We start from the raw sequence: 24717 nt of genomic DNA, 5'->3' as shown, positions 1-24717 counted from the left end.
AACATGCAATGGTGCATTTCAGGGTTCTCCAGCATGTTCAGAACTGAACCCCTATGTAAGCACTGTTACCACTTACTAGAAACTGGTACTAGAAAATTCACCAAAATTTGAATTCTGCAGGTCTTCATGTTTTTCACTGCCCAGGGCTCATTTTATAGGTATTGTTTGGCCTTTTCCTTAAAACTATAATTTGCACTTTGCTAAAAAAGAATAAATTCTTTGCAATTCCTTAAAGTCTTTGTAAAGGAATCCTAGGTTCCCTTATCTTTCCACAGGGAATCTCTCCCAGACATGGCTTTACTAAACCATAAAATTAGGGTTAAGTAGTATGGCCTGTTCAGGCAGCAGCTGGGAGGAGCAGGAAGTGTGTGTGAGCTCTTGCACTGCTCTTCATCAGTGTGCCACCCAAAAGCCTTGCACACTACCAAGGGTGCAAACAGAAGTGGAAAGACCCAGGCAAGCAAAAAAGGAATGCTTTTTGCATCATGGCAAAGCAGCTCCATGAACATATTCACTGAGTGTCCTCTTCTGGGCAGGCATCTCCTATTTTCTTATCTGAACTCATGCTCTAGTCTTTCACCCAAAACTACACTCAGTGGCTAGCACCATGTTTATATTTACATCTCTCTGCCATAAGCCCTAAAGGACTATAAAATTACAAGAAATATTTGCCACACCATTGACAGCAGTAACTGAGTGAAGAATTGCCAAATGGGAAATCCAAATTTGCAAACTCAGTATTCTGGGCTGTGTGCCAAGTCTGTCTGGGTGCTGCAGAGGTGACACATTCAGTCTTCTCACAGGGATGCCAACGTGCCAACTGTATCCCTGGCACAGCATCTTCTGACAAACTTATGGAAAAGAACTGCTACCAAGTCCAGAGGGACATGCAAGCTGCTTTCTGAGCTTCCTTGGCAGCAACTCCTTTTCCAAGTTGTGACTGTACTTTCTCCTATTTACAAGACCAGTTGTTTGTGATATGCTGCAGTCTCTGGTAGGATTTTGAAAAGTGCAAAAATGACAGCAGGATGTTGGTTTCCAAGTATAAACTAGTGAAATCCAGAGTAATTTTATTTCTCTAAGAAAAAATAATTCAGATACTCATTTACTGCAGCCCAGATATCATATGTTGCCACCAGTGTGGGAGAATCCAAATCCATTTGTTAGCTGCCAAATGTAAAACATGATCATTAGAATATGAAGGTTGTGGGGCTGATCTCTAAAGCTTCCTGTTTCCAAATTGTTCTTCTTACCCATTGTCTCACAGCTAAACTTCTTCTCTGTCTGTCAGTAATTTTTCAAAATGAAAGAAAAAAAAATTGAAAAATCCTCCAATCTTCCATGGGGCTGCATGACCTCTAACTTGCAAAAATCCATTAGAAGAAAGCCTTTTAGTAACCAAATTGTGTCATTTACAACTGCACAGCAGCCAGGAAGAGCACCATAAATTACAATTCTGTCACTACAGCAGACAATGGAAAGTGTGGGCAGGCTATTGCTATAAAGGAGAAAAACTAGGAGAGTGATAGAATTTAATTAAAATGGAGGGGGTTTGCCTAATTTACTTCCTATAATAGCAAAATTGTTACTTACAGGTTAGTTATTTTTTGGCTCTATATGGAAAACTTAGCAAGACTATATAACATTGTTTATTTTTAAGGTGTAGCAGAAAAAAAACACTTAATCCAAGACTTTTGAATTTTTTATTTCCTTTATATATCAAGGAAAAAAGAATGTAAAAATTGCTTAGCATATTTAGTTAATTTTATTTCATGCCATTTGAAAATTTATCTACTGTTGAAGCTTGAGCAAAGAAAGTTGCCTGGGAAACTGGTGAAATGGTGTCACTGTGGGGTAAATGGAGCAAAGACTGTCACTGAGATGCTGTGGGTTTGTGTGGTTACTTGTTCTTTTTAACAAGCAGCTGATTATTTGGAGAAAGGTTGTCTTGTTAAAAATTCTCAGCATAATTTTTTCCTAAAATATAAAAACTAGTAGCATGTATTCCTGAGTACTTTCAATAGGTTTTGCAGGGAACCTAGAGACAGAATTTTAAAGGATATTTCTGAGAAGGGAAAATAAAAAACAAACTAGAAAAAACTCCAACAATTCTGAAGTCTCTTTACAACTCTTCTCCTGGCTTCCAAATCCCGTTATACACATATCATAAAGACATTATAGAAAGAACAGAAGTCTAATTTTAAAAACTACAGGCTACTTAAGTATCTGTAAAATTATCTCAGAAATGCATATTTCCGCTTTGTATTTCCACTAGTCTGCACTGGGACAGTGAAGCTAGTGAGCTGAGCAATTGCTACTAGAAAAACCAAATACATAAGAAGAAACGCAGTTAGCACAATATTTCACATATGTTAATGCTTACAGTTCCATCAGTGTCAGCTTTATTTTCTATTTGATATACAGCAAAGCTGGCACACAATTTTAACTGATGAGGTAATGTCATTTTTAATTTAAGGAGCCTTAAGCTGTCCACTTTAACTAGTGATATCATCTTTGCAGCTGTCTCACAGGACTTCATGTAAACATAAGTAATGTGCCCTGGATGGTTTGGAGCAGAGTTGTTAAAAATGACATTGGTCATCATGAAGACATTTTTTTTCCTTTGATCTCTTTAAAAATGCCAGACACACTTTATTGTCCTGTCATTTCTAGCTCTTCCTTGTATATTAATATGCTTGAAACATTTCAGTAAGCATAACAGTAGAGTATAAAGGTCTAAACAAATTAATGGCAACATTTTAATGTCAGTAGTGGTAAGATAATGAAAATTAAATGAGATTGTCTGGCTAACAGCAACTTGTTAAATGAAAGGGCAGCATGGCTGAGACACAGAGACACAGCAGCAGGGAAAAGCCTTTTGCTCCTGTCTGAAAGAGTCACAGGACACAACCCAAGCTCCAAATGCTACCACCTTCTAGGAGAAGATTAAGCTGATTCTACAGATTTGGTCTGATCCTCCTTCCTGGCTGGGGTCAAGTGAAATCATCTGCTAATAAAACTTAAGAACAGACCTGTCTCTGCACCTGCAGCTTCTCCCTCCCATGACTTTCATTCTCGTTTGTATTCCCTGGGCTGGTTTAGCACCACCAGCCTGCTGGGCTTGCTCTCCTCAGCCCTTGAGCACCAAATCTCAGATCAGACACTACACGTTGGCATCTCTGGTGACAGGGCTGAGGATCCCTAAAGTGTTGCTCACAGGCAAACTTTTACAACCAAACATTATTTAGTTATTATATACTTTTCCTTATACAGTTTTAGGTTTGATGTAAATAATCACAGAAGTTTTAGCTCAGTCTGTCTAGTAATCACATGCTGTGCAAATATGAATGTTGTAGCATGCACTTCTTGATTCAAATACCTAAGAGAAGGTCATTTGTATTGAAACAATTTTTGTCTGAGAAAAACCAAGCGCTGTAACTGACTTGTGGATTTTGTGATGTGCTCCAAAACTATTTGTCCAGATAATAAGGAAAAGAACAAATTTTTCTACCACTGATCTGCAGCATCATGGAGTTTTGAACAAAATCTAATGTTTAGGGATTTATTTATTATTCTGTGGACATATGTTTGGAGGACAGCATATGGAAATCAAAGTATTGTTCATAAAGAGCTACAGCCAAGAAGACATTTTTGAATTCATAACAGAACTTCACAGTTTGAAAAGAATGCTATGCATTATGTATTGATAACAACACTACACAGACAAAGGAACACAATTTAATAATACAGAATTGTGCTCGTGAGATTTCCTTTTTTTTTTTTTTTGTTAATTGGTTACTTTAGCTGACATTGTCTGCAAGCATAATGGACACCATTCTTCCTAATAGTTCCATGTTGCCAGATGATGTCTACAGACATAATGTAGTCCATTTTAATTATTTCATTTTGCTTACATCTTTCAGCATAATGCATTTTCCAAGCAAGCTAGCATTTTTCTTGATTATCTATGTTGTGTTATGGTTTCTAAATTAATTAGATCTCCTTCTTTCCTGGAAGTTAAAAGTTTCTTCCTTCCATTTATCTACCAGGTATGATTATGTTGAAGTGATTGATGGAGATAATGCTGAAGGACGCTTATGGGGAAAGTACTGTGGAAAAATTGCTCCCCCTCCTTTAGTGTCTTCAGGACCATATCTGTTTATTAAGTTTGTTTCTGACTATGAGACACATGGAGCAGGATTTTCTATCCGTTATGAAGTTTTCAAAAGAGGTAAGAAACCGTTCATTGTTACATTGTGCATTGTGATTTTTATTTGCATCAGAAAGTTCACCTTAATTCTTTGGAATGGGGAAAATGCATTAAAAAGCTTGAAAGAGAAAATCTTATTACCCTAGTCATTCCAAGGTGGGGTGTGTGTTCAGTGGCTGTAAATCATCATGAATCCAATGGGTCAGCTGCAGTCTGAGGGTTGACTCCTCTGCATGAAATATGGTAGTTTTTGTCAGCTGTTTGTTTCAACCATCTTAAAACCATTACCTTTATTGCTTTCCTTTTTAAAAAATAATAATTACTGTATGATTTACAATGTTACTGCCTCAGCAGCACTGCAACCTTCTGAGTGGCTGGGTTATTTTGTTTAAAGTTTTCTCCACGCTCCCAAGGGATGTCTGCAGTCTTGGAAGGACCCGAGTACACGTGGGCAGCAGATGATGCTGCTGCTGCTTTCACAAATCATGTTTGGGAGGTAAAGGAGAAAAGCAGCTCACACTGATCACAAGCATGACCTGCTGGATGTTCATGCCAGGAGTCAGTGCCAGTGAGAACAATTAACTTTATGGGGGCACAGATAAAGCCCAGAAAAACAGAGAGTGCAGGATTAACCAGACAGACACTCCCTCTTTTATAACTCTTCCCAAGTCAATAGCTAGAAGGGCTGTAAGGTCACTTTTTTTGGCATACATCTTCCCTGTAGCTGAAATGGAGATAAATAATTAATACATTCCATTCCTGGAGAATACAGGACCAAAACCCATCACATATGAAAAGACAATAACATTCATTTTATAGGAAAAAAAATCTACTTGAACGGCAATGTTTAGAGTCATATTCACAAAAGCAGCTCAAAACTTCAAATTTCCAATGCACACCACTCCCAGTCAGTGCCCCATTTTCAGAACCAGTCCAAGTCCCTTTTATGCATCTAAACCAGAGCCAGATTTTCAGCTGGGTTCAGCACACACTCTTGGTGGCAGCTGTACTGTTAATGAGGAGAAGCACAGTAGTGAAGTCTCTTTTCTATTGCTATTGCAGCTCTGCACAGTGCTAATTGGGGCCACAGACCTCTTGTTCACCATCTTCCCTGTCTGTAAATCCACTCTTGACTCCCAGAAATTCTTTTACTGACCTTCAGGGTCACATTTTTTGAAAGAATTCAGCACCCAAATGACACCAAGCTTTCCTGAAAAAAAAATCTCTATTTATTTTTATATCCTTTGGAGCCTAAACTCTTGAAAATATGTTCTGACGTTTCTCAGTGCTTATATATGCAGTACCATCTTTCATAAAGAACAAGGCTGAAACACAAGATGAAGTGAAAGAATGATCTGTGAAACAAACTATTTTAGTAACTGAACCCTTTCAAGAAAAAGGTTTTATTTATTTCCTGACAGTGTAGTGAAAACTCAGAACTCTGACAGGAACATTGTGTTTATTTCCTTGTGTGGTCATTTACATGCCTCAAAGATACACATTTACCATATTAAGATGGCACTATGAATGTGATTTTACACACATGGAAGTCAGGAAACGCAAAATTATGGCTCCCAGAGCAACTTTAACTCCAATTCACTCCACATAAACTGTATATTAAGGCAGGACAGTTATCACCATGCAGTGTTAGAAAATGCCATGTGTACACTAAGGATACAAATTATCATTGCTGTGGGAGTACAGCCCTATTTAACTTCTGAAAAAATGCATATATGCTGTACCAGTTTTGCATTTTATTATCTGTGTCAAATAAAGCAGTTCACCTTTTTGCACAGGTGAAGCTCAGCTGTTCATACCAGACAAGTATGTCTGTTTTAGCATATTCACAACTTAGTTCATAATTTCCCAGGTATGGGAAGAATGATCCCAAGCCCAAGGTCCTGTGGTGCTGAGCTGAAGGCCAAGCTTCATTCCAGCACACAGCATATTTTTGCCCATTACTCTTTACTTCTCATTCAGATCCGTAGCCTGAGAGACACTGAAGAAGTTGTAAAACTAAAACAGGACTAAAACATGAATCACATTTTGCCCAACACTTAGCCCACATAAAATGTTCATCATTTTGGCTTGGGCAGACATTCTATTTTAGGGTGCACGAGTGACGTATTCACTAGGGAAGGATCTACACAGTTCACATTCAACATTCCTAACTTTAGTCAACTAAATTTATAGTGTAAGCTGAAAGAAAAGGAAGTGTGAACCAAGAAGGCAAATGAGTTTTTGGCTCAGTGACACCTACAGATAGCAGATTAAATTATCCAAAATGTAATCTCTTTTTCTTTGTTCTCTCTGTTGCCTCCTCTCTGTATTTCCTTTAGTTCTTCTTTTGTTTCATACACATGTACACATGTAGTTTCTCCACTTCAGAAGCATCTACTTTTGGTATCTCCACTGCCAGTTTTCCATGCGCACTGTTCCACGGAGCTCCTCATAGCCTCAGTATTGATATAATTCCTGCAGCTGCTTCACACTGTCAGTAAAGGGTCAAAATCTTTGGAGGGCATTTTAGTGAGACAGCTCCCCTGAAAACAGTTTCTGTTTCTTGCAGCAGATTGATTCAAACATGTTTAAAATAAAGCAAGCTGGCATCGAGATAGCATGTGTGAGTGTAAGAGCCTGACAATTGAGCACACTCAGAGCCAGGATCTGGCTGTATTTAATAAAGCAATAATGATCCTGGCTTACATTTTATATTGCATCTTTTATTGGATTCCAAGAGGAGTACAGAGCACTTTATACTATGAATGGCATAGCAAAGCTATTTTATCCTGGAACAGCAGCTACTGGTGGGAGTGAAGAGCAACAACCAGAATACAGCCCTCCCCTACATGACAAGGAGACAAGGGAATGACAGGGAGAGAAGAGGAATATTCAACTAATGTGTAAGGGGGTGATTTAATTATAGGCAAAATGTAATTTCCCAAATTGGAATAGGTCAGGTTACATGAGCATCGATATCCACATCTTCCAAATATGCCATGAAGTGTTCTGAATATTGATGTGATAGTTCAAGAATTTCCTCTCAGTGTCTGTTGAAGGGCAAGAATACCTGAACTGAGTAAATTCATTCAGACCTCTCTCTTGCATGCTGAAGTTAGCTGGGAGGTGGCCAGATCTGTGGGGGGTAATATGTTTGGCACATTTACAATGAAAACATTTTTTATAGTGAAATAAGAGTATTCATATATGCAACAAGCCAGACTGTTTTCCTTCAACGATCTGTGTTAGGCATTGGAAATCCTCTAAGGCTCCTGCCTACAGTCTCTAATGATGCTGGGCATCCTCATCCAGATTGGGGCCTCACACACGTCATCCTCCAGCACAGACCTGCCTGTTGCAACCAAGCTGTGCTCTCTGTGTCCTTCCTCTCCTCCATGTCTAAGGACCTTCATTTGAGTCATCCTACCCCAACTCCCCAGGCCAGCTGATATCCACCAATGCCCCAAGTCCTGTAATCACTCTATTAAATTTGGAGTGTCAAAAGGCAGACCTTGTGGGAAGATGTGTGGGCAGTGCCTGCAGCTGACTTCTGAGCACACCTGCAGGTGTGGGATCCACAGAGAAGATTCCCGAGGGACCCGAATAAAGGAGAAATGAGATCTGTCAACAAGAGAGGGATTCCAGTTTGTCCCCTGTATTCACAAAGGCAAATCCAGTGGCCTGGCCTTTTATACCCTTACAGCTTTACTGCCAGTTTCCTGCTCCACCAAGAGCACTGTTTGGAGCATCCCATTATGCCATGGTGGGAACATCAGGGAAAGCTGGTGTGTCAACACTGACGTTAGGTGACTTCTAGCAACACTGCCTGTAATCACACAGTTTATCATGCCCACACTAACAGCAACATTTTACTGGTGCACCTGTGTCAACACCACTCAGATTGAGTCACTCACCCTCAGTACATGTACGAATTACCTTTCACATTTAGTTTGTCAAGGAGGCATAGGTCACATCTGGCAGAGTTACTGAGTCAGTGCTCCAGGAATCTGAAACCACTACTCCCTCTACTGAATTCACTCACCCGCTTTTGTAAAAAGTTCTGTTTCACCAATAAAAGCCTGTCAGCCATAAGATTTAGAGATTTGAGCTTGAAGGGGCTATAATTATTTCTCTAGGGCTCTGTCGAGATTTCTGCAGCTTACACTTTCATTGTTCCCACATGACTTTGTATTTGTCACAATTTTTTCTAGAGCTGGTACAAGTTTTCATATTGTTCCATACAAATTGAAAATTGAAGATCAGACACTATATGTGGATTGGGCTTTAAATGTCTGACTATCAATAATGGGAACAAGCTGGCTGAATGATTAATGCAGCGATTAAAATGAGGTGTTTCATTGAAAAGCCACCTTTGCTGCTGGAGAGACAATACAACCTAATTTGTTTTCCAGCTAACTGCTTTGCTTAGTAGCACAGTGTTAACCCAGTTGATTTTTCTCCTTCTCCTACAGGACCTGAATGTTCCAGAAACTTCACTTCATCAAGTGGAGTGATAAAGTCCCCTGGATTCCCTGAAAAATATCCCAATAGCCTTGAATGCACTTACATTATCTTTGCACCAAAGATGTCAGAGATTATACTGGAATTTGAAAGCTTTGAGCTAGAACCTGATTCAAATACTCCAGGAGGAGCATTCTGTCGCTATGACCGATTGGAAATCTGGGATGGATTCCCTGATGGTAAGAGAAAAATGGACTGTAATATGCATAACCATTACTATGTAGTGGCCTGCAGAAGGCATAGTCCCATTTTTTAAACTGTCATGCTAGAGAGATCCTTGCTTGATTTATGTGAAGTGAGTTGAATTAAAAAGAAATTGAGAAAATGCTCTGTAAATTCATTCAATAAGGGATATCATAGTGTGAATGATTTTTTTTTTAATGAAATATGTTCAGTTTTAACAGTTGGCTTAGCAGAAACCTCTGTGTTCAGTGGTAATACGTGATGAACTTCCTACACTAAAATAAATTAAATGTGAAGTCTTATAATGAGTCCTCAAATTTTCACAGCTAATCCAAGACTATAGTCCAGACATTCCCAACAAATTGCAGAAACTGGACTTCAGGTACTGACCCTCTGACTTGCAGAGGAATTGTGTTACAGACCAGCTGCCAAAGCAGAGGATTTCTTTGCCAGAGAAAATGTGGTGTCCATGCAGTTGAAATCATAGTGACTAAACAATTACACAGGTCAGTAAACAGTCACTGAGTTATTCATTCAGGTGACTTCAGTGACTGAGCACTGTAGGGTTCCTCCATTATAGTATTCTCTCTCTTTCAACAGTTTAAGCAAATCCAAAGGTTTTATCTTAATTTGTTAATTTATAATCTCTGATTAGATGGCCTCGTGTCAGGGTGGGTGTGTTTGGTACTCTTCTGGAATGCCTCTGCCATCTCAGTAATTTTCCACTTAGTTGTTGACCACACTTGACCTTGTGCACATTCACTAAGTGCATAGCTAGATATTAGCTAACCCTATAAAGCCAGAGAGCTCCCATTTCATCTTCTGCCCAACCCCATATCCCTGTTTTACACTGAGTCTGGCAAACAAAATAGCTACATGATTTCTCTATGTTTTTCATGTACAATCTTGGGTCTGCAAGATTCAAATCTCCCATAGGCAGGGCAGCCATGTGTCAATTCTCCAAGGACCCAGAGCCAAAGGCTGCAGCTCCAGCCTAAGACGGATTGTTCAAGCTGAATGCCCAAGCTTTAGGGTGCCCAAATGCCTATATGAGCTGTGTGGAAGCAGCTGTGTAAAGCTGATTATTAGTGATGCCTTTTTCACTGTTTCTGTCTTTGGCATAAGCCAATAAAGAGAAGCATCTTGAAACTGTCTTTTTTCTTCTTAATTTTAAATTTGTAGCAAAATTCAGTGACTGAAGATTTATGTTGTTTGTGTTGGGCAGTAATTAAAACTAATTCAGTTTTCCATTAGTGGATAACCCATATTAATAGATTTTTCTTTTTGTTTCTTTTATGAACAGCAGTGGCAGTTTCTGCGAACTGCTAATCCTACATTAATATTTGGTTTAAATGAAAATATATAACTTAAGGAATATACTTTAATAACAAATTAAAACTTGACTGTTTTCCTATATAAATCCCCAATATAATTTTGCTTAAAGCTTCCCTTGATACTGCAGGAAATATATATCTTTTAACATATATTTGTGCTTTTTTGTTCATATTTTATGCTTAATGAGTTTATCATGGCTCTTTTCACTCCATTTCAATAAAGAGTGAAGAAACACCCATAACAGTAGCTAAAAGACTATTTAGTATTTAATGCCTCAATTAGAAAAACAATATTTTAATAGTACAATAATGATGTCTGGAACAATTAATAATAGGTTTATTTGTATATAGGCCAAATCTGTCCTGTAGAGCTTACATTTAAACTGATATTTGAAAAGATGATCCAGTAAATCAATTTATGTGTAATATAACCAAAAGAAATGCACTATTGTCAGTGTAGAGGGTTTCAAAGAAGTAATTTCCAGGTTCAAGAAAGTGGCTGAGCCATACTGAAGACAAATTATCAACAGGCATTATCAGCCTTCTGCAAACTGTCTCACAAACTCTCTACACTCAAAATGATCCTGGCATCCACTAAGGGTGTTTGCATGTTTACTTGTAAATATTCAACAGAATTTGTAGGCTGGAAAAATGTTTTCTTTGATATAAACTGCTGGAGGTTGCAGCAGTTATAGGAAAAATGTTTTCTGCATCATTTCACTGTAGGATGATCCTCAGCCAGCAGTCAGTCTCTCTTGTTTAACTTAACACTACAAAGAAAGAGAGAATGGGATTGCTTATAAATGCAATGCAGGATGAATCCCTGGGAGGGAGAACTATTTCAGCTGAAGAGCAAAGACGGCACGGGAAAACACTGGTACAACCTGGCCACGAACTGAAGATAGAGAATGTCTGGATACTGGAGAATATATATAGAGAGAGTATCTGGGGGGGGAAAGATCTAATTTGCATCCACATGGAAATAGTAAATTTCTACACAGTAGTAAATTAGACAGTATGGTTCCCTATGATGGAGGGAGATTCACCCAGAGTGAGTCCTTGAGCCATCTGTCTTTTTCCCTTTAGTCTGTGCAAAAATATTCTGCACTATTAACTGAAACACAGGCATGGTTGTGTGCACTTCTAATTTGCTGGTGTACACCCTTGCACAGTTCTAGCACACATCAATTTGCACTTTCCCAAGAAATTCCTGAGTGTGATTTGGAGGACAGTGAAATCCAGGGATCATTCTCAGCAGGCAAGTTAGACATGGCCAGCCAGTTTCGGAGGGAAGAGCCCAATAGGGGCAAGCTGTGTCACTCTCAGTCTGGTCCCAGGAGCAGTCCCTGGCTACTGGCTGCAGGTCCAGAGGGTGTCCCCTGGCCTGCTCTGTTTGGTGATAGAAAAGGAAGTTATTTTTCTTTGTTGTAATGCATTGCTGCTCTCATGCCCAGTTGTGTTGAAGCTGCTATTGCATTGATTTAACTGTGACAGTTTTTTTAATATGTGGAAAAAGGTTTTTTTAATATGTGGAAAAAATGTTTATCCCTCAGTTCACATCCCCTGATCCACAGCAACACAGCTGTGGTTTCCTGGGATGATGGCAGTATTGCAATAGGAGAGAGAGAACAGTTTTTTGGAAAATGGTTGTGGTCTCAACTACAGCAGAATTAGGTGGACAGCCCCCTGAACATGCAGCTGTGGAAAACAGGCATGAGCATCTGAGCCAGGCACAGCTAGTCTCTCTGTTCCCAGCAGAGAACAGCATCCCACTCTGACCTGTCTCCACATCTGCTTTAGGACACAGTTAATGGACCTCTGGAGTGTCTTGTCTCGCTGACTGTCATGAAAGCTATGAGTCCCTAAGTCAGATGTAAACTTCAGATGACTAAGTTGGGGCATATGAAACCCAACATAAGTGGAAAATGTTTTCACTATAGCATTTGATAAGCTACAGTCACTAGAGATCAGCAGGAAATAAATTTGCTGTTTTATACAGTTGTGGTTATTTTTTCCTTCCTTCCCCCCCAAAAAAGCAAAAAATAAAGAACAGAAATGTTCTTTTTAACAATTTTTCACAATGATGTTTAAAAGGATATGTCAAAGTCAGTAAGCTTCCATTTATATTTTATTTCTACATAATTTCCATTTCACTGATGGAAAACAATTTTCTGTTAAAGAATTTGACAGCAACTGTAAGTCATTCAAAAAAATGTTAATCCTGAAATGCTCTGTCACAATCATGGAGTCCTCAGCCTACCTGGTTGTCCTTTCAGTGGATTGAAGCTGACAAGTGCTGAGTATTTGCTACTTGATTCTACAAAATACGTGCTTATCTTTGAAGTATGTGAACAGTTAGATTGCCTTCAAAAGGAATTCACCAAGGACACTTACAGGACTGAAGTTAAACAGTGGTGTAAGTGTTCTGCTGTTTCGAGAGGGGAATGGTAGGCATTCAGGAATGTCTTGAACCTGGCATTTTGTTTCATGAAATAAGACCTGTTGAGGAGAATCTGAGAACTACAGGTGCTTGTTGCAAATATTGTACAGAAAAGGGACCATGGTTTGAAAGAGATAGCAGGTGGATTTAAAGCAGGAGAGTGAGTAGATCTCAGAATAGAAAGATATGATTTTGCATGAATAAACCAGATACCAAAAATATCTTTGCCCAAGGCACAGATATATCTCAACCAGCATCTGCTGAGAACACTCCATTGATGACTTTGAAGAAAAATAGCCCACTCAAAATGAGGACTAGCTTTAGTGATGAATTGCACATATTCATCATACATCCCTCTTTGAAGCTCTATAGGCTGTCTGCTAGGGCTCAAACGTAATTTAAAGAAGTTTACATATGGTTTGAGAACCACAGCCTAAGCATTGCTGCTTCAGTCAATACCACAAGAGCTCCCACTGAATTACAGAGCAAAGCAGAATGCTTTACTGCAGTCATTAACATCAGTGCAAATAAAGGTTGCTATTAATCTAAGTGTGTTTCTCCTGTTGTGGTTGCTTTCTACACTCTTGTGAGAAGCCATTAAGATCTAAGAGCGTACAGAAGCTCAGTGTAGCTGACTACTGGAGTGTGAGGATGGAATTAATTTTTTGTTTGCTTCTTCTTCAGCATCCTAAATTTGGTGCAAGTATTTTTTCAATAAAAATCATAGTTATGTGAAAATACTGTCCACAACATATGTGCATACTTATAAAAGCAGCTTTAAAATTAAATACATGGCTAGTTAACACAACATTTGTTTTAATAATTTAGAAGTCTATATATAATATTTTATAAGTCTAGATATTTTAGAAGTTTAGATATACCTTTTTTCCTTGCTTTTGGTTGGTTGGGGGGGGTTCTTAACCAAATTCCTAAAGCTAATATTTCAGCTAGATGGGTAAAAATGTATTTCAGTAATATTCAGAATTTCCTCATATCAATATTCTTTGTGCAGAAGGAAAGAAAAGAAGAATCAGTAAGGATAAGTTTTCTGCTTAGTCTAGAACCACCAGCCACTTGCCATATATTCTGCACTCTGATCTGTAAACCTACAGAAATATTTATTAAGGCTAATAAAGGATTTATTCAAGCTGTAGAATTAGGTTCTGCATTTTGGGAAATGCATGCAAAATAGGTTTCTTTGTTGTCCCACCATCTTTCAACCAGAAAGTTACTGAGTTTTCCACTATATAATACTGTGTCAGTGAAAAGAAGAGCCAAGGTCTCAGAAATTGCTTCAGCATGGGCAGTCAGATGAGGTAGCTGGCTCACTGGAATGCCTTTGTTCTGCAGGTCGTGTAGGAGCGTCCTTGAGTGAGGACATAATCCAAGAGACTCACATTTGGAGTAGCCCTTCTGGAGGGCTGCTGTTATAGCAACATGATAGCCCACAGTTAGAGGCTGACCTAATGACTTTTCAGCACCTTCTGCCCCAAAATTCCCATTTAGAACTCTATACAGTCTAATATGAAATTCCATTTCACTTCCTAAGGAATTGTCAGGAAGATGGTAAAAAATAACCAGTGGCATAGTCTACCTAAAAGACAGCAGTCTCACCCCCTGAATGACTCCTCAGATGGGTTTCCTTCTCAGCATTTATTTGATGTGGTGACTCACTAAATATTTGATAATTTATTGTCATTCAAAAGTTTTCAAGACTTGAATGGAAAAAAAGAATGGAAGGGAGGAACATTGTGTTAGCTATTTATAGAAGAAGGAGAATTTCTATTTCATCCAGTTGTGCTCAGATCAATATTATATTAGCTCAGCAGGCTAAGGTTTACATGTTGCACAAAAGAATTCAATACCTCTTTGTGTCACATTCTGCACGCTTTTGGCACTTGCATGCACATAGCTGGCAAAGGGAATGGTACTGTGATGGCAGGCCCAATCTGTTGAAGACCCAAATGCATAATCACTAAATATGTCTTAAAAATTATATACCAGTGAGTCATGGGGAATCTTAAAGCCTGTCTGCTTTAAACAAAGTTCTCTTCTGTTTGTCCTTTCAAAGAGGCTTCCCTACAGGAAATGGGAGGAGGGAGGATCAGAGTACCATAACATGGTACCCTTGTCCTCCTTATTTTCTTTCAGTTCAGAGCACCAGCAGCAGCTATAATCTTGAAAGTCATTCTGAGAAGGATCAGGATCAGAGCTGTTTGTACACAGAAAATGCAAAAGAAAACAAAACCAAATACAAAACAAAAAAACAGCAGCAACTGGAATGTGGGGGCATTATTTTGTGTTTTTAAAAACTGCTAATGTTAACATTCTAAACAAATTTCTCTCTCTGAAAAATAGAACTATGAAGTTTTAATAATTTCTAGGATGAGAAAGAATTCAACTCATATCCTCTATAGGATGTTTCATTCTATCAATGCTGCATTGAACAACCTTAGTGGGAAAAGTCTGAATTGGCAGGTATTTCAAATGCCACGGGATTGCCAAGGCAACTGAAGAGTAACTGTGGCCAGAGTATAGATAGAAAAGCACATGCTGGCAGCAAGAGCTGTAACATCTGAGCTCCCTTCTTTCTGGCAACTCTAGGGCCTTACAGAAATGTGTAGCTTACATAAGTAAGTATTAAGCTGTTCCAAGCTGGAACTGTTTTACTTGTTGGAAAATGCCAATAAAGGACTAGAAAATTATGTTAGCTGTAGATTTTCTTTGAACTGTGAATAATTAGGATATCTAAACATTTTATATTTTAAACTGAAAGTGTAATGGACTTCCTAGAGAAATGACAAAGTGTTAATTTAAGCCTGGAAAGCCAGTGGTGTAAGCATTAGAATGATGCCTCATGATTATTTTCATGATTGACTCCATGGGTGGGTTTTAGCATTATCTTCTCTTATTGTTTGTAAGCACAGATGTACCACCATTCCACAGCCTAAGGACCTATCTGTAGGGAATGCGCAAGTGCTAGAAGGCCACATATGTTGGTTGTGAATTGAGTAGCTTAATTAAGGAAAAAGATTGTCTCACTGCACAGGAAATGCTGAAAAATACCAAAATTGGTATTAATATGAAGAGAGATCATGTAACTGGGTATGTGTGTGTATTCTGTGACATGGAGAAATACTTAAGAAATTCTTGCTCTTTTGAAAGGCTGAAGATTTCACTGCCAAATTCTTTAACAATATTTTTTAATATTGACATTATTGACCATAAAGAACTATGGGGGTGAAAGCCAAAATAAAGGGGAATGAAGAGTCATTGTTCATAGCCTCAATATGAGTCAAAAATGTTTTTCAAAGTTTGAGATTAAATTAACAGATCATCTGCAGTATAGAGCATAAAACCCAGAAGGCACTGTTTGAACTCCTCACAGCATCTTGTGTACTAGGTTGGCAAATCAGGCCATTCAGTTGCTCTTGTCATAAATTGGTACTTCAATCACACTTTGGGAAATATTTGTGGTGCTTTGTATGAGTAATTTTGTGCATCATTGCCCTCTCTTCACACTTCGAAGGACACTTTTCTAAATCCCGGCTCTGTACATTTTCAGAGGTTCATGGAGTGCTATCTGGAACATTTTAGAAGTACGATTGCTAGGGTAGGACAAACAATTTATTGTTCATCACTAAATTATGGATGGCATTGTTATTTTGAGCTGTTACAGAGGTTGAGGGTTTCCTGCTGAGGGACTGTCTTTGGGAGGATATTGTAGTTCCATCTATTGTTGTAGCAGCACTGGTAGTTTACTATTGTATCCTGTTTCTTTGCAGTTGGCCCACACATCGGGCGTTATTGTGGGCAAAACAACCCAGGACGTGTCCGGTCTTCAACAGGGATTCTTTCAATGGTATTTTACACTGACAGTGCAATAGCAAAGGAGGGCTTCTCAGCAAACTACAGTGTGTCACAGAGCAGTGTCTCAGAAGGTCAGTATTTATCTATCCCGCAGAGCTTCTTGGAAAATACTCTCTGTTATGTCTTCTTGCACACCAGGTGTTGTCTGAAGCTTTAAAGAAACCTTAAATAAATAAGAGGGTAGAGAAGGATTGGTTCTGTTTTCCTTTTTTTCTTTTCTTTTTTTTTTTTTTTTTTTTAAAGAACAGCTGCCCTTTGAAAAGAAGTGCAAGAAGGAGAATTCTCCTTACAGTTTTATTCCACTGTATTGCCAGGAAGTTGGGATAATGATTGTGAAAAACTGTGCTGACCAAGGAAACGCAGGAATGCACAGCAACTGAACACTTGCTGTTCATTAAAACAATGAAACATGAACAATGAATGCACTATCCAAAGCCTTCTTTTATAACATGGAATAAGCTTTGATGATCGATTTCTTGACTAAAAAGAACCCATTTAATATATGTGCTCTTGTTAAACCATTTCATAAGCTATCTAAGCTTTGTTCTCTGTCTCGTATTTTTTCTCAGTTGACTCATTTTCATGCTTACCCTTTGGACAGAGAATGAAATGAAGTGAGGGAAACAGGAAAATAACATGCTGTGTTATACCATGTCCTTGCAGATTTCACTGCTTTCCTCAATGATAAAAGACACACTTTATATCAAACTCCCTCTTTTTTTCATCTTCACTAAGTTTTGAGCAGATTCACACAAATTTTATGTACTTGTTTAATCAGAAAAGGGACAAAATTAAAATGAGTAAACTGAAAACTTAACTGTAACTCCCCATCTTTCCTCCACTCCATGCCTTTTTAACAGCTTTCTTACACACATGTAGGCAGGAAGAGGGAATGGGGGACACAGCCTCTGTGGATGGGAAGCATTGTACCTTCAGCTAGTTTGATTTCTCATGTAGGTGCTGCTCCCATCCCTTCATAACCAGCACAAGCAGCTTATGTCCCCAAGTGCACCTCCACAGTCACTCTCCCTAGGCTGTAGATGTACCATCACACTGATGTCAGAATTAATAATATCTGTTATGCTGAGATGCCTTCAGCTCTTAAACACAGGACAGCAGAACAGAAATTGGTGTGTATGAAAACCCTTTTGGATGACAAGAGGAAGCATTTTAAATGCTGCAGACTTAGAAGTGAATTCTCTCATTTAATTTCAGTCATCCTTACTCTTTGTGTTGTCTGGCCACCTCCAGAGGACAGCCCAATCTATTTATCCCAGACATGTGAGGTGTCCCCAGGAGTTACTTGTCCCTCTCAGTAGACTACAGGGAAAGCCAATGCGTCTAGATCAAGTAGACACTTTTTAGGTATTTTGATATTACTCCCACCTATCATGTTCTGCATTCTCTGTAGTGGCTTATGGTTTTCCTTTAGGTTTCAAGCTGAAGCTCCTTTTCTTTGAGTCTTACCCTACTGTAGTTCAGCTTCAGTACTTCACCACGTACCTAATACATTGCAGCAGCACAGGACTGGGGGAGAGTGTCCTATTCCACAGGAAATGCAGTTGGTATGATTGAGTTATGGGAAGCCCCAACTACAGTTCCTAAAAACAACCCTGATAATATTTCTGAATGTAAACTTTTGGATCCCTGATAAAAGATTTAAGCTTTTTTTTTCACCAAAACTTTGTTTATTTAAAGCTCATCTTTCCAACTCATGGTTGTTGAAAATTTCAGCTCAGCACCCTCCCCTATTAGAGAAACATCAGCTCCAGGGAAGGTGCAATAAAAAGGAGCATATATCCAACATATATACAAATCTATTTCAAAGTTATTTTAGCTTAAATTCTAATAAAGTATTTAATTCTATTTTTATAGTGTAAGTCATTGAACAGAAGCATAGGCACATGGATTTTTTTTCTCCTGCCGTTGCACTGACATGAAGACCCAGGAGCACCTGGGTGTGAAGATCTGTCTGAAGCTAGTGGCTTCTCTTGCCTTAGTAGGGGCTGGAGCCTTTATTTTTAAAGACTGAGAGAAGAATTGAGTCACTCTGCCCTATCAGCCTTTGAACTCACTATAATGATTAGGAAGTCAATTGATTCTAAATTAGCTAGATCATTTTTGTGTAAACAAAAAGAGATTGAATGGCGATGATCAACTCATTTGTAATACACCACATTACAGAAGAGCTGGTAATTTCCCTAGGTCAATAATTTTGTGGCCCAAATTAAAATTTTGTTGATTTACTTAATTCTAGTGTCCAGAATCCAAAGAGAATGGATAAAATTTTAATATTTTTAAAGCATTTTATATTTTTTGTACTAAAGTAAATAGTTTTAAAATAAAATTATTTCATAAAGTCATCTAATTTGTCTTTTCTAGGTTTCTGCATAATTTTGAGGTGGACATACATTGTTCTATATTATGAATCCATAGGAATGTGTGTGCTAGCCTAGGATAGACACTTCTATTGTCCTATATTGAAATGGCCACAATACTGGGCTAAAATATTTGTATAGCATTATTGCTGCAGGAATTGCCATGGCAACTCAAATGGCAGTATTAATAATGACACCATAAGCCCAACACTGCCTCACTTAAAGTTGCTAAAGTATTCAAAGTCACATAAAAATAAATTCTTTAGATATTCATATTCAAAGCAGGTAAATGTTCTTATTATTCAAAGTCTAAATCAAAAAGCTGACCATAATAATGATGGTAATTTATTTTTCTTCAGATTTCCAGTGCATGGAACCACTAGGCATGGAGTCAGGAGAAATTCACTCTGATCAAATCACTGTCTCCTCCCAGTACAGCGCTATGTGGTCTTCAGAAAGGTCCCGGCTAAATTACCCTGAGAATGGATGGACCCCAGGGGAAGATTCAATCAGAGAATGGATACAGGTAAGAAGATAACATTTTAAAGATGTTATTAATAATACTCTGTGGAGTTTATTGAATGTGAAGAATGCAAAAGAAAGAAAAAAAATAACACAGCAAAGTACTTCTACATAATTTAAGAATCATTGCAAGTGAATAGCTCATATTCCCCATTAGACAGAAAAAAAAAAAAAAATACTCTCTCCCAAAGGCATAGAAAAGGAAAAGGTCAGGAAGATTAATTCTTCTGCTTCCCACATCTATTGTTTTTGCAGTCTTCTGGGCACAAATAACAGAGATTTTGGTTTAGTGGAAAAGTCAATATTAGTTTAACATGCACTTAAAGTGGAATGTCCCAGTAAACTGAGCATGTGCTATGTCTCTAGCTGATTACAGTTAAGCATTAATACAATGTGGTGTTTTCATGCACTCAAATTTCACCTCAGAAGACCTATGTCCCTGCTAGAATGTGTTACTCACAGAATGAGTTCAATGGTCTCTGTCTGGTGGCTATTCTTCCACATCCTTAAACACAACATTCATTACCAAGATGGGCTGCCTTGGCTTCGCTCTGTTAGCACAGGAGAAATCCTGCAAATATTTGTTACCATGAAGAGGCTCCTTGAGTTCAGTCAGTCTCTTTGTACTTGTTTGTTATATATTATCGGGTCCAAGCTGAATGGCACATAACCCTTAACAGGTTCAGATTATTCATATCAATTACTGTGTACAAAAAAACTTTACTAGCAGACAAGTATTAATATCATCATAGGAAAAACCACTGATTATCCTCAATTTTAATTTGACTCTACACTACTTACCTAAAACCTAGAATCTATTTCTGTTGGCAAAAGCTAAGAGAAATGCTTAAGCATATTATATCTAAATTATTAATATTGAAAACTTGTTCGTAGATTTGAAACATTCCTCCTACTTCTGTTATTTTCTATAGGAAATTACTAACTGACATATAAAACCAATGCCTTATTAGCCTTTCATGCAACTGTTCACACTGATGTTTCCTGTGAGGTTTGATGTCTGCAAGAAAGCTCAAAAACATGTTGAGTAGTAGTTAGTAAAGGGAAGAAAGAGGGGGAAATCTTTCATTTCTGATCCCTGACACACAACGGGACTCTCAGGTGTCCTGCATGGGGGCCCCTATGCATCCTGAGCTCTTGGCAATTGAGTACAATGGACCCAATCAGACGCCAGAGTGGCAAAATAAAAAAAAAAAAACCTGTTGATCCTTTTTCATTACTTAGGAATAAACACTAAAATCTCCTCAACCTTATCTAAGTGCAAGGCTTGTTATTAATCATTGCCACTTGCAATCCATGGAATGCGCATGGGAAAAGGATGGAATGCATCAGAATCAAATTCCATGTGTTTCATCTGGTCACAGGGCCACCACTTTTCCTTTGTTTCCTTCTTTTCTGCTGTCACTTGCACATTTATGACCAGATAATCAAAACAAGAGAGTTAGTCAAATCTCATTCATGTGTTCTGTGTGCTTATTAACTTTATTAAGTTATGATAACTATGTACCTATATATTACATATATATATATATATCTTAATCCTTTCACTTAGAACTAGATCTTTCTAAGAAAAAGTTTCAAAGGATTTCTTTTGCCATAAACTTCTTTAATAACAGACCCATAACAGAATTCCAACTACTCCAGGTTTTATGTTTAAAACAGCCCAGGGTACTTCAGGCCTCCTGGACATGTATTTCTCAGACTCCCTTTCCTCCTGCCATAAACCAGGGTGCTCAGGGGCTGAAAAAAACACTGAGCATAATTTTTAGCAGCTTTTTGCTGCCTTCAGCTACCACATCCGCCCAGAAGTTGGTTATTTGCATGCTGTGCTGCTTATGCCACAGCTCTAATTTTCTTCACCCAGCTCTTGGTCTGGAAAAAACAGCACAAACCATTTCCCTGAGCAGTCCCTTGGACACCTCATTCGCTGCCTGGGGCCAGTGTGGAAGGACCAGCATCCCCAAGGCAGATTTCATCACAGAGCAATTGGGCTGTAGCTGTGTCCTGTTGGCAGGAGTGAGCCTACAAGTTCTTGCTTGAGGATTCACTGTGTTGAGTAGAGATGCTTTACACATGCTGCAGAAAACAGCCTGTGCAGCTGGAGGAACTGAGCTAGTTCAGAGATTGAGTATATCACCCCCTTCCACAAAGTACAGCACCTTAACTCATCTTTGGCTCTGATAATTCTTATTTGGCTCTGATTATGTTATTTGATTGTGGTTTAGTTCTACGCTGACTTTAATAATTTAAACTTCCCACTGTGTTCTAAATGCTTTCCTGTTAATTGACAATCTTGTGATGAGTGCTAAGGGCTTCAGAACCCCAGAAATCTCAATAAGAGGGTCCTTGTGCATATGAACCTCCATCTTCTACAAAGTCTTGATGCCACTGGCAGTAACTGCATGTTGTGAATTTGTGTCTGGATAAAATATTGAAGTCCCATGTTTCCTCTGTACAAATATCCCTGGGAACAGATGTTCATCTCCATAAGAGCTTACAGACAAATAACCAAGGACACATAACTGATAAAGTACTCTGAAATTACCCATAGAAAAAATTAATATTTTATAAAAAGGAGGAAGGCACTTGTATGTGAAGGACTGAGGTCACTTTGTTCTGCTCTGTTGTGCATGCTATTGTAAACTAGTCATTTATATGAAGTATTTGCTTTTGTGCAGTGTAGCATAAATGGATTTTTGCTGCACAGTGCAGAACTCTAGAAGATATTCAACAGCAAAAAACAAAGCTGAAGGATACAGCAATGCTGAACTTAGAACTTTCAAAGTGAAAATTTCTGCCTATATGCCCTTGTCTGAGAGACTAAGTTTAGTGTATATCAGTTAATCATTAATTTTTTCATAATTGCATGTTTCCATACCTACACAAACACTACAGCTGGTTAAATAGTGTTATCTGTCTTTGAGCTGCTAATGTGCACGTGCAATTAGGGCATATATATAAGTGTATATAGTCACACATGGACAGAACAGCTTGAAAACTCAGCTCCAAAGATTCATTTTCTCAGTGTTGGTTTTTTTTTGTACAGGGAAATATTATAGTTCTCCTTTCTCTTCCTTTTGCCTGTCCCTTCAAGGTTAGTGTTTTTGTTAAGACAAAAGAAACAGCTGAGTATCAGCCAAAGGAGATTGGTATCTATAGAGGACATCTAGAGGGCATGAGATATTATTGTCTCCTTTGAGCTGTTGAAGTCTTTCTCATTTTGATGAAAAAAAGTTAGGAAAATAGTGTTGGCTAATTATTAGTAATGGATTTGCATGAGTTCCATCTGTGGACCTGATTCCTATTCATTTGTGGAAAAATTAGATTGCTCCTTTGTGGCTGACTGGTATGAACCCCTGAGTCCATCTGAGTTCCACCTGCTTACAGGGCTCTGTTAAGTGAAAGTTTCTTTTCCCTTCCTTTCCTTAGTTGTTTGAAAATTAATTTCAAAGCTTAGATTCAAAATAACTATAGTACAGTCACACTGTAAGTCTGCACAGTACTTTCTCCATTTTATTTTTACCCTCAAACACACTTTGAAAATTCTTCAACTAGCATGAGCTTTGGAGTGATTGCTTAATCAGAAACAGAGTTGCTGTAGATTGAATTTCTTCTTTAAAAACACATTAATAAGTCTGTGAATTTTCCAATATGAATGGAATAAAGATATGCATGAGGGAACAAGGACTGCCAAAAATATGTGTGAAGGTAGTTTATTGTTATATGGGATGTTATTAGCATCTCAACCTTAAGCTCAGCCTACTTGTTTATTGCACTTATGTTTCACACACTTGACTGCCCTTCAGTTTGAAACAGCATAATTTCAAATAAGAAATAAAACCAGACCTTTAATTTAATCAAGAGCAGGGAACTGCCATTGCAATGTAAGTCATTGTCCCTCATTAACGGACCCTTTCACAGGAAAAATAGTATAGTGTTTCCATTTCTGTAATCTGAACAACAAACATGTTAATAGGTATCAATTACCAGCCAGTTTCAGTACTTAGAACCAGTAAGAAGGCCCATGCAAGGGTTTCACATCTGGTTTTAGTGAAATTGTTCCTGTCTGTGGTATTTAAAATTTAAAGAACTCCTGTTATTGTGCAATTGGGAATCCTAGGGGAGTACAATGTTAATGAAATCCATAATGCACAAGGATTTTATGATTGCATTTTCAAGGCATTCCTTCAAAAGGGACAACTGATGCCTGCCATGGCAGCAGTAATTGTGTTTTTACAGAGTAGATTTAATGTTCACATTTAAGAAAGCAGTTACATTTACACTTATCTGAAAAAATAACATGCAAAATCTTTATACTTAGGGGTCTTCTAGCATCTTATTTCTCAGTCCTTTGAGAAAGAGCCACCGGCCATTGTGCATGGCAAGACCTTCTGGCTCAGGGATGCCCCGATGGGTTATGGCCAGCAGCCCCAGGGCAGGAGCAGGGGGGGCTCCAGAAAAGCTCCCACAGGGACACTTGAAACCCACGTGTGTGGTTTTGGGGGGAGACTGATTGCCTATTACCAGGGTCACTGGGAACCTCAGCTGCCATCAATCCTCATCATGGGGTGGGTTTTCAAACCCACAACGAGCAACACCTTCTGGGCACTTTTACTGCAGGATCTGTATGTTTTCTATCAAAATGTTTCTTCTAATTCATATAACACAAATCTGTGCACTCCCACCAAGCTGGATGACAGTTTCTGGGTGGCACCATTTTGGTGGCTCCAGCTTGCCTGGAGACCAAAATGTGTTTGTTAATAACATTAGATGTTCAGTTCACATTATGTCTGGGGTAGGATAAAACCATAAATCCAGCTTTAAGAATCCTAATAACAGATCAAAACTTTGCAACCATGAACTAAAAAGCACTAGTCTGGTATAAACACACTCTGCCAGGTCAAATTTGTTCAAAAACATTAACAGTGGGTTAACATAAGTAGACATTATGCTCTGGATTGAGCATTATCTGACTTTCTGCAGCTGTCATGTGGCCATACATTAAGATTAACTCTTTATTGTGTATTCTGGCTAATATGACATAAATCCAGCCAATCCAGCCCAAATTCATACTGCTGGGTTTTTCAGCAGGACACAGACCTGACACGAGGTGTGAACCTCCAGACTCGGGTTGGCACAGGGAGAACCAGGTTCCCTCTGGCCTCTGCCTGCCAGTCCCTATCTCACTGGCCACCCATCCCTTTGGCACCTACAACCCCTGCAGTAATTCGAGACCCCTAG

At 38.5% G+C, this 24717-nt stretch overlaps 1 protein-coding gene across 4 annotated transcripts in view; it reads left to right on the top strand.

Moving 5' to 3' along the window:
- Window positions 1-24717, top strand: part of NRP1 (neuropilin 1) — a 114076-nt gene that overhangs the window by 43137 nt on the left and 46222 nt on the right. For all 4 annotated transcript variants that reach the window (XM_021542958.1, XM_021542957.1, XM_021542956.1 and 1 more), the window contains exons 4-7: window positions 4050-4231; window positions 8683-8910; window positions 16474-16629; window positions 19296-19462. In XM_021542958.1, the coding sequence (XP_021398633.1) occupies window positions 4050-4231; window positions 8683-8910; window positions 16474-16629; window positions 19296-19462 (733 nt within the window). The remainder of the gene's footprint in view (window positions 1-4049; window positions 4232-8682; window positions 8911-16473; window positions 16630-19295; window positions 19463-24717) is intronic.

The sequence above is a fragment of the Lonchura striata genome, chromosome 1, assembly GCF_046129695.1.
Source record: "Lonchura striata isolate bLonStr1 chromosome 1, bLonStr1.mat, whole genome shotgun sequence".
Classification (NCBI taxonomy): Eukaryota; Metazoa; Chordata; class Aves; order Passeriformes; family Estrildidae; genus Lonchura; species Lonchura striata.
This window is presented reverse-complemented; position numbering and strand designations above follow the sequence as displayed.